We start from the raw sequence: 10,291 nt of genomic DNA on the forward strand, positions 1-10,291 counted from the left end.
AGATTTGTTTATCGAGAGACGCACGTGCTCGAGTGGGATGAAAGCCATAGTCATTCCGGCCGTTCAATGTTCGCGTGACTACTGACGTCCTTTGATGCCGATTTCCACTCGGAAATGGACAGAGCTTTAGTTGGATTTCGGCGGATATTACACAAGAGCCTGGTATTCTACGCCACGGTAGCGACAGCCTGAGGTTATAAACCTGAGGGATATAAAACGAGCGGAAACCGGCTTGGATGCCTCGATAAACGATTACATTGTAGCATTCGTATCGCTCCGGGAATCGTAATCGATCAAGATTCGTTGAGTTTGGGCCTGGAAATGGCCACTAACTAACCAACTGGAGAAGATGTAATTACTTTGCGAGTAAATTCTCTTTCCAGCTTACAGGCTAAAAACTCTGGCCGGAGCAATGGCGAAGTTAGTGTTAACATCGATAATTACAAATCCGCTTGCGGAGGGGCCCAAATATTCCGAAGTCTTCTTTCCAATAAGGTGCACAATGGCATTATTTTGCCGCCATGTGGCTTGAAAAATGAGCGGTAACTGAGGCCGGAAAATCACGTGCTAGAATTAACTGATAAAATGACAGCAACTCCATTTCGGTCAATTTAGTGGTTTCCTGCACGTTAATCGCCACATTAATGTGTAAATGCGCCGCTGGTACATGTGCTTATGTGCGTTGGAAACGTTAACTTCCGCAAAAAGTTGGAATTCGTCGATCTATAAAGTTTTCCTGAAAACATTATATTATGAAGAAAAGAGTGCTGCGATAGGTTCCCCTGGTAGCTGGTCACTGATCCCCGCAATTCGGGGCAGTTTTGGCATAAATATATTCATTTGATAACTGGAATTCCCTACCGAATAGGGAGTCAATGTTAGAATAAGTTTAAGAAGCTGTTTTACAAGCATTTAAGGGTCGGTCAGTGATGCAGTACGTACTGTCTCTCAATCTGCATATATTGTGTTCTATAGGGGTGGGGGGAGGGGGGTTTCAGCCTTGTATGAGGATTTGGTTATTCTCTGTAGTTAAGTTGCACCCTTTTTGCACCCATCCTTCTCATTTCACTATCTACCTTTATGCAAATAAAGCTGTTAAAACTTTAACGTAAGCTATCAAATGAACTAGCTTGAACTAGCTTGAACTAGCTTAAATAACCAAATTATAGACAAGTTTGGATTACAAACCGAGGGGACAGGAAGAATATATAGTAGACATGACTTAACTCAGACAATCAAAACAAACCTACACGATTACATAAAAAAATAGGCATAGCAAGTTAAGTGACAGTTAAACAAAGGCTAATATTATTGGAAACTCGGTCATAGGCTCACACTTCTTGTAATTACTGAAGAGAATGACAAAATTTCGATATATGTAATCGGTAAAAAGGCAAGGATCTGAGTCTGTCCGAACGAAACTTCAATTGAAAAGAGAATATCAATGCTATAAAACTCGTCCAAAGCTCGATCACAAACTGCAGCCAATACATTTCGAGAATACTCTAGAAAAAGTTTGTTGATTGGTATGTTAAACATTTTGCGTGCCAGTTGTGGGAAAGTTGATTGAAAACGCTGTTATACGTGCCCTATGAATTAGCATGCAACTAACTGGGGATGATGGAATGTAAGATAAGAATATGGGTGACGGGTTGGGCCAATCACGTTCGAGCTCCCACCCCTTCCCCCTCCCCCACTCGCACTCTCACACCCATGTGCTGTCTACAGACTATTTCTTACAGTTATTGTTTTTAGGCCTGGAGGAGTATGTTGAAGTTAGTGTACCACGGTGGTAATAATAATAGTGATTATTTTTTTTGGCCTTTGAATAATTTTGAGATTTGATCTGACCAGGATTCTTGACGATTTGTTTGTATGCAGCATGGTCAGGAAAGCCTGAAAGTGAGTGGGTAATTTCTAGTACCGGGACAACACTTGACTTGAAGGATGTAACGAAAAGTAACGCCCTTCCTGATGAGGTATGTCAGACCGTCCGAGAAAAGTGCCTTGGGTCATACGAGGCCATTAGCCTACGGCTTCTGTTTGAGCTATAAGCCGTCAAACGAACTGAAGTGCCGCCGATTGGCCACAAAAGATCAGATCATTTGTACATGATCACCTCTGACAGAAGTTGACTCACACGACGATATTCAGTTTTACATGTGTTTCAAAAAGCCTTGCGTTTTAGCTCAAATTTGACAGTGATTTCATTCTTTACGTTAAGAGCCAGGCACTCGGTAGTGATAAATCTCATTAATAATTTACCCTTATGCAAAATTTTCCACTTCGCAATACAAAGGAAGAGCCAATCCTTTTAATAAATGGTGGTTTTTAATCTCTATTTCTTTATGAAAAAAAGTATGGTCGTATTAGTAGGGGAGTCACAGTACAAATCAGTTCTTTTGAGTAAAAATATGCTGTATTCAACATAGACATGATTAACGAAAGCCTATCTAAAGAATCAATTTTAATTAACTCTGCTACTAAAGGACAAACAAGACTAAATGAAATTCTTGTAATTCATTTGTTTGATTTTGTCGGAGGGATCAAAGACTAAAAAATGTCGTCAGAATTTAGATTTAACATCAATTAAAATTTACATTTAATGTTTCCGAAACTCAACGCACAATACAGAACTTCCGAGTGTGACACGCCTTAGTTTATACATTTGACTGCCTTGCGTATTTATCAGCTAGAACAAAAAGCAAGAAATCTCATCGGATTTTAGACAGCGACAAGTACTTCAAGAGCGTATTCAAGTGTTTGTCAATTGTCTCAAGATGACTTCTAGGATTTTTCTCACAGCATTATGTCTGCTGACAATCTCTTTTGCTCTGGCGTCAGAGGAAGGCGATAAGGATTCAACCTCTTTAAAGGTAAAAGAAATAAATGGTTCGATTCGTCGTTCTAACTCTCATGAGTCGCTTTAGGAACTCGGATCGCCTAACTTGTATGTTTGCACTGATGTCTGCTTCACACGCCAATAAAGCCACACAAAATGCTTAATGTTCCCAGGGTAGATCATACTATGTAAAAGTAACCTGTAGGTAGCGAGGGCATTTTGAACACCTCTTCTGTTGTAGCCAGCAAGCTGAACATCAAAATGCTGCAGTTAGTAAAGTAAGTATCAGTATGTTACCTAGCCGATTAATATAAAGTGCGTATCACTGTAGCGTGAGATTAAATCACCTATATAATTTAGTGACGCAGATAAACGAGACTTTGATTGAAGTTCGTCGATTCTATGGACTAAAGTTTTCTTGCCTACATGCAAGTTCTACCGTGGATTCTCAAGTCCAAATATTCATGTCATCTTCGCGTGCAGATACGGAACCCGAAATTTCATGGTAATGCAACCTCAAAAACATGACACTTCAGCGAGGTTTAACTGAATATATTGACAAATAACTAGAGGGAAATAGTTTCGACGCCTAACATGGTCCAGTTTTAGAAAAGGATTCTTTGTTTCCTCAAGGTCGAGAAATTCAGTTTACATTGGGTCACTGGATCGCGCCTTGCGTTTGTGAAGCCACTGACAAAAAAAACTTATTATAACTTCCTAACTTCCTCTCCACCATCACTTTATCATTATCACTTATAATCATTTGCCTGGACCAGAAGGAAAACCCCAAATAACTCATTCCTTAACCGCAAAAGTGACATCAAAGCTGTCAGTTTGATAACATTACTTCATTAAAAAAGCAAGATTCTGCTCTCAACTAGTTTCTGACTAACTGTTTTGACACAGAGAGTGTAGTGTAACAATTAGTCCATTTTGTTGTAATCATGTTTCGCTAGATTATCAGAATTTGAAGACCTAATAATTACAAATGGCAAAAGCTGTCAGAATAAGCATGAGAAACACTTTCGGAAGGGGTCTTTTCCATGTTAGACACGGTTTTCGTGTTAGGAAAAGAATTACCAAACAAAAGACCTGAGCAAATATGATTGGCTGACAAAGTTATATTTGATTCCTGAGTTGTCACTGTTTTCAGTTTATTTTTCGTAAAAGAATGAGAAAAAAATGAGCCTTCAGTGGGCTTGGTGCCAGAGAGTATTCTAAATATAACTTGAGTTTTCTTTGATATGCTTATAACTGTTTTCAGCTTTATCTAAATTCGTTCTACAATTTCAGATACATAATTACAAAATAATTACATGGCACTGATGTTTTTCAGGATCACTGGCTTGTTTATTTTCGATTTATTTATTAAATTCTTATAGTTTTTGTTTTCAGGATATTAGAAAGAAATATTGCAGAACACTACGTTCAAATATCTCTAAGTGACCCTTAAAAAGATGTTGCATGTTCGCACAACCTAAGACCAATCATGGCTTATGATATAAAAAGAAGAGATAATCTCAGATATTGCAGTCTACAAAATATATTATTCCCATCTTGTCGGATGCTTCGAGACATTGATATTTGTAGCCTTTTTTAAAAATATACTTAGCGCTAAAATTGGTCCTTCGTCATGGGAAATACTTGTGACAAAAATTAGTAACAAAGGATGTATTTTTTGACTCTTTAGTCTTTTTACCCATCTGTGGACGACGGCCTTAATCTGCGAGGGCGTTATGATCATGACAGTGTGTTTATGTCGTATCTGGGTGACTAATGGATTCAAACGAATTGAGCGCTAACGTAAGAGGACTTTTTACGGAGTTGATGAAGCAAAGTTCATGGCCGTCGCAAAGTTAACAAGAGGGCCATAAGAGAGAGAGCCTTTGAGCAAGGCTCAGGGCGCTCTATGGACAGCAGGACACAAAAGGAAGGAGCTCTCCCTCCTTTTGCGCCCGTCGTCAGAGCGTCCAAGAGAGCTTACTCGCAGGTTATAGGAGAAATTGTCCGAGAGACTCTTAATCAGAGCGCCAGCCTTTTAATTTAATCTCTTCACGTGGCCCACTTACGTTGTAACTTGGTCAATGAAACCCATTTATTTCTCACAGAAGAATTCGTTATTTTACGAGAAATTGAACAGCTAACCTTGATCACCGACTACGATACCGCACTGCTTTGATCCAAAGCTAAGATTCCAAGTATATATTCTCCTCTATCGATGTCCCGACCTTAATTATTCATGTATTATTAATTACACCTTCCTAATGGCCTTTACATAGTTTTCCTTTTGTTGTTGTTTTTTTTTCTGCGTCGCGCCAGACTAAAGCATTAAATCTATTTATCTCTTTTTTGATGGAGCAGGTCTTCCGGGATTTTAATTCCGTTTGTCTATTAATGTAGACGTATCGTCTTTATCTGTTTTCGGCCTATTATGCACATTTTCAACTGAGCCACCGTGGGTTTTCAGAAATTTAAGGTGGCCCCGAACTGCTGCCTCGTGGGGTCACCGAATTCACGGTCTTTTCATTTCTCTTTCTCTTTATCTACAATAGAATAACCTTGGTGTCTCACCTCTTCTTTTCTACATCACAAGTTCTTAATTACCTTGTTTATTTCTTGGTTGTGACTTTCTAAAAATAATATATACTTAGCATAAGCATTCAAGCATACATTTCTGACAAATTAAATATTGTCGGTTGAGATCGCCGTGGTTTTTCAGCAAGCCGACACATTTTAGACCAAAGTCCGAACCCACGAGCGGTTTACCGCGACGTTAGAAATATGAAGACTTGAACGAAACTGTAAACCTCCCATGAAAAGTCTCTTGCACCAGGGTATAGAAAAGGGTTTGGACCACTTAAACTGACAAATGTCTACATTAGACTCCTGAGGGAGAAGATCATCCTAAAAGGGTTAATAAAGATAACGCGCCCATCCCGGTAAAGCCACAGTCATCGTCAAAAGTGTTTGGAAGGCAGCTACTCTTTGCCTTTTTTGATCTTTTTCCCGTCGTCCCTGGCCTAATGTTGAACAAAACTTGAGTGTTTGTGCGGGTAATTGCTCTTTTATATCCCAAACTTGAATATGGGGGTGGGGAGACAGGGGATATTTAGCAAAAGGGAAAGCCATCTTTTGAACAATAAAATGAACTACCGTTAAGTTCTACAACCTTCCAAACTACTTTTGTCTTGGATTGTAGCTAGTCCTGCGTAGATCATTTAAGAGAAAAAAAAGGACGGAGTCCTAACGGTCTGCGTAGGTATATCCCAGCTAAAAGGAGACGGGGAACGCTCTGATTGGTCAAATATCTCTTGCAAACAACTAAGAAGACATTTCCTGTAACTTACTTGTCTTTCTTTTCAATAGTCACTTGGAAGAAGCTCGCACCACAGGTCCCGGAAGACAACTATGCATTGTCAGGACCACAGTTACTGTCGCAAGCGCGAGCTGTGTCACAGCGTCTTCAAGATTTGTTTCCCTAAGCAAACGCACAGAACAAGAATGAAACTAACGAAAAATACTAGAACATCACCCTCCTGCAAGAGCAACGATGATTGCCGCCGAAATCAATCTTGCCATGCAATTTTTGGGACCTGCGTGGACATTCCTCGTATGCAACCAACTATAGCAACCAAGTCTCGTGCAGCCATTCACATGTGCAATGATAATTCTGAATGCCCCGGCGGGCAATACTGCCACGACTTTTTTAATATGTGCTTGCCAAATCTCACATTGTACTTTAAACCTACAAGTTCCCCACCTGTCCCTGACTGCAGATCAAATACGGACTGCAAAAGCGGAGAATTCTGCCACAACTTGAGCCGTTTATGCCTACCATTTCCCACACCAGCCACAACGGATCCAACTCGAAAAGGTTCGTATGCCTGTAGTTCTCATGCCGACTGCAAGATGACAGAATTCTGCCATTTTCTGATTGGCATGCGGCGACGAGATCAAACTAGAACTGGCGCCCAAGACAAAACGCTCAAGAATGCTCTCGGTGTGTGCATCGCTCGGGCCTTGAAGGAAGTTCCTGACGATCCAAGCCCGGTCTTTTTAAATTGCAGTCAGAGTTCAGAATGCGGAAAGGGGAGATGTTGCCTGAGTGACCTAGGGTTATGCGTTGGCTATCGCCTGCCTGGACAACTTTGTGTTGCAGAGGTGAGTGTAGAAAATTGTAATATATTTAACTGAATAGCAAAAAATAAACTGAAGCCTGTTAAAATGTCGTGCAAGCGCAATGCTATAGTGGCCAACATATAGCCTATCGACTTGGAACTCAACAGCTGTTTGATCGACGTTGTTTGGAAAAGGCATTTTATTCCACGTTGCCTCGTCTGCGTGGGAATGCGTACCAAAAGGGTTATGATTGGGTTTACCCTGCGATGGCGCAGCATTCGTTTCTAGATGGAGCGGTATCACCTTTGGCTTATCATCAATGGAAAGTACTCAGGCCCGACCACTAACCGGGGAGACGTCGGTTCGATTCTGGCTCGAGACTGAACAGGTCTGTTTTTCTGTCCAGATGAGGTGTGTATGAGGAAAGGTGTCTCACATAAATATAATTTATTATGGTAAAATTAGTTATATTTAAACTGAAGAATGGTATATGGGATATAACTAAGATTACTGTAGCCCTTCCCATACTGGGGAGTTACGTCTTGATGCCATAGTGTATGACATTGGTCGTATCAGAACAAAAAGTGGATGGCCACCATAATGTCTGACAAATGTCAGACATTTCCAGTTTAATGCTTATACGCAGATGCCTTTTGGTCGCCGTATGTAAGGCAGACATTATTATATTCATTATCATTATTATTCTATTATTATTATATTGATTTAGCTTCCTTATTTCTGCTAAACTTGGACGCACAATGTTAGTGGCTGAATTCTCCATGACTACGATGCACCACTGACTCTCAACTACGTAATTCCAGTGTTTCTCATAAGGAAAGTTTTTTTCTGCTCTTAACTTTAGTCTTCGTACCTAAAATTACTTTGAACGCTTAGAACACATCTATAATTTCTGTAAGTTACAGTATGTTTAATTGTTTTATCGTTTAGGAAGTGTCATTTTCTTGTCCTTGCTTGCCCGGATTTACCTGTATCAGTAGAAGACGCCCAATGCGGATGAGAAGGCTTCAGAAAAAGCTAAAGCTAACAAACGAGGAAATAAAGAAGTTGAATTTAACAACGACCGAGTTCAAGGTTGGGAAGTGTCAGCTCCTGTCAGATTAAAATGTACAACTGATTTTACTTCAACAGAGAACGTGTAACAGAGGATATAGAAACGATGACCGAGTTTTATTACAAGCAAGAGTTTCGTCTGTATAATTGGTCTGAATCACCCGGAAAAATGAATTACACATTCGAAGTTGGATGGTAATGGTGGATTGTGGGAGACGAAGGCTGTGCTATGCGATAGTTTAGTGTACAAAAATAACATTCAGAGTAATAATGTATAAAACTCTCTTCAATATGTTGTAACTTCAAAAAATCCTTTGGTTGAATCAAAATCAATCAACAAAAGTATTTGTTTTATTTGAGCTGTGAACGATGAGGGTGATCAACAGAATTGGTTTCTTTTCACTTTTTACGATTACGAGCAGACAGCTTCAAATTGAAGTAATGCACGTTATAATTACTTTCTATCATGTAGTTATAATTAACGTATGTAATTTCCTCTCAGAGTTGATTTGAATTTAATATTTAAAACTAGAACTTGATCAATAGACTTTCCGACAATTGTAAATTTTACTCTTTTATGTATAATACTCGCTAAGGGGTAAAACATATGAAGACATATACAATTGTAGTGATGATCAGAATCAGCATGGTTTAGGTAAAAAATATATTAGGAATTAAAGTCATCATGACAATTAAGTGGTGTAGCCTTTTTTTTTCTTTGTGGGTGCCATTCCTTACGTTTCAAAGACCAAATACAGGGGCGGATCTAGGGGGAGGGTGCAGGGGGTGCGCACCCCCCCCCCCCCTGAGATGACCTGCGGTTTTCTAATACAACTGGTATTCTGCAAAAAAAACAAAAAACTATGTGGTTTATTGGTGTTGAAATACAGCAAGAGACGGGTGCACCCCCTCCTAAAAAAAATCCTGGATCCGCCCCTGAAATAAGGGCAGAACTCTTGATAAGGGTGAATTTATTACATCGAGGTGGGGAATGAGGATGATCAATTACACCTTTTTTATGTTCCCTCGCGCATGGGCACCAAGGCAATCGGATATGAATTAATTGTAGACAGTTTCCTTGAAAGAAGCACGTGTATTGTAGACACTGCTAACAGTCCCTCAGATTGCCATGTGGACCAGCATGTTACGTGCGAGCGAGCGAGGCAATCGCGCGAGGGAGAAGAGGAAAAGAGAATGTGTGGACAGCGCTTCATTGTTTATAAACCAATCATATTTTCTGATGCTGCAGCTGGGGAGAACGCGTCGATGACAAAAGAGATTGCAGTCCCTTCTCGATCCCATGTCCTCTTGGTTAAAGGTTTTGTCTTTTTCCTTTTATGACTTTTATTTGTTCTGTTTTTTTATTGTCCTTATTAAATTAATATATTGACCTTTGATCTCTTACACCCCCGGCCGTTCCTGTACCGAGAATGGCTCACTCTTTCCTTGAGTATATATGCCGTAAGGCTGTCTATTGCTTTTCGGAGGTTTCAAACATGATATGCCTGTCGTTTTTCAGTTCTTCCACGGACTGTCTCAAAACGAGCTCTTTGCGTTATCACTTTCTTCATTTGGCCCCGGTTGTTCAAAATATGGATAGCGCTGTGCACTGGATCAATTTGGGAAACCGGTTGCGTAGGGATTTATCCAGAGACGTTGTCCGCCTTCTTAACAACTGGGGCAGAATGTTAACGTTTTTAGAAAAAGTAATCATATTGATTAAGGGTGCAATGCAGTTCTGTAACCTTGAGAGTACGAATAAAATCCTATAATGCATCCAGGATGCGACCATTCATATGACACCTCCTCTGTAGTTAATTTACCCTCTTGGAATTCTCCTGTTACTTGATAGACAACATTTTTTTCAACGGGACGTTTCAATACATCTCTCTCAAGTCTTGCTATTCAATTTGATGCCTAAGTTTTTTTCAAGTAGTTTTTACTGTTATTACTTTACTTTTACTTTACTTTCTTGGTCTGACTGGGGAGAACTTGTGCCAAGGCCCAGGACTTTTAAAAGGTTTTCGAAAATTCGCTTTATAGTAAGTGGAGGGCCACTTTTTAATTTTGATAGTTGCCTTTAAAAAAGGCCTTGTACTTTGTCATTGTCTTATATGAAGGAACATCTGATACTGATAAAGCTGATGAGCGGTTGTGACATGGTTGTTGAAGCCAAGGCATTTCCGATTTCCGGATGCCCTTCTCCTGACTATCTTGTTACTTTTTAATGATACCGTACACCTTAATCTTTTTCTCTCT

At 39.8% G+C, this 10,291-nt stretch overlaps 1 protein-coding gene across 1 annotated transcript; it reads left to right on the top strand.

Moving 5' to 3' along the window:
• Window positions 1-2,692: 2,692 nt before the first annotated feature.
• LOC140928492 (uncharacterized) lies at window positions 2,693-8,710 on the top strand. The gene is made up of 3 exons (XM_073378244.1): window positions 2,693-2,876; window positions 6,209-7,003; window positions 7,910-8,710. Exons 1-3 carry the CDS (start codon window positions 2,781-2,783, stop codon window positions 8,081-8,083), a joined length of 1,065 nt encoding a protein of 354 aa, XP_073234345.1. The 5' UTR covers window positions 2,693-2,780; the 3' UTR covers window positions 8,084-8,710.
• Window positions 8,711-10,291: the final 1,581 nt, after the last annotated feature.

The sequence above is a fragment of the Porites lutea genome, chromosome 2 (genome assembly GCF_958299795.1).
Source record: "Porites lutea chromosome 2, jaPorLute2.1, whole genome shotgun sequence".
Classification (NCBI taxonomy): Eukaryota; Metazoa; Cnidaria; class Anthozoa; order Scleractinia; family Poritidae; genus Porites; species Porites lutea.

Bases quoted from the DNA above. Each gene is read 5' to 3' on its own strand.
- LOC140928492 (XM_073378244.1), top strand. From the start codon at position 2,781: ATGACTTCTAGGATTTTTCTCACAGCATTATGTCTGCTGACAATCTCT. The intron at 2,877-6,208 runs GTAAAAGAAATA...TCTTTTCAATAG, and splicing joins AGGATTCAACCTCTTTAAAG to TCACTTGGAAGAAGCTCGCA. The intron at 7,004-7,909 runs GTGAGTGTAGAA...TTTATCGTTTAG, and splicing joins GACAACTTTGTGTTGCAGAG to GAAGTGTCATTTTCTTGTCC.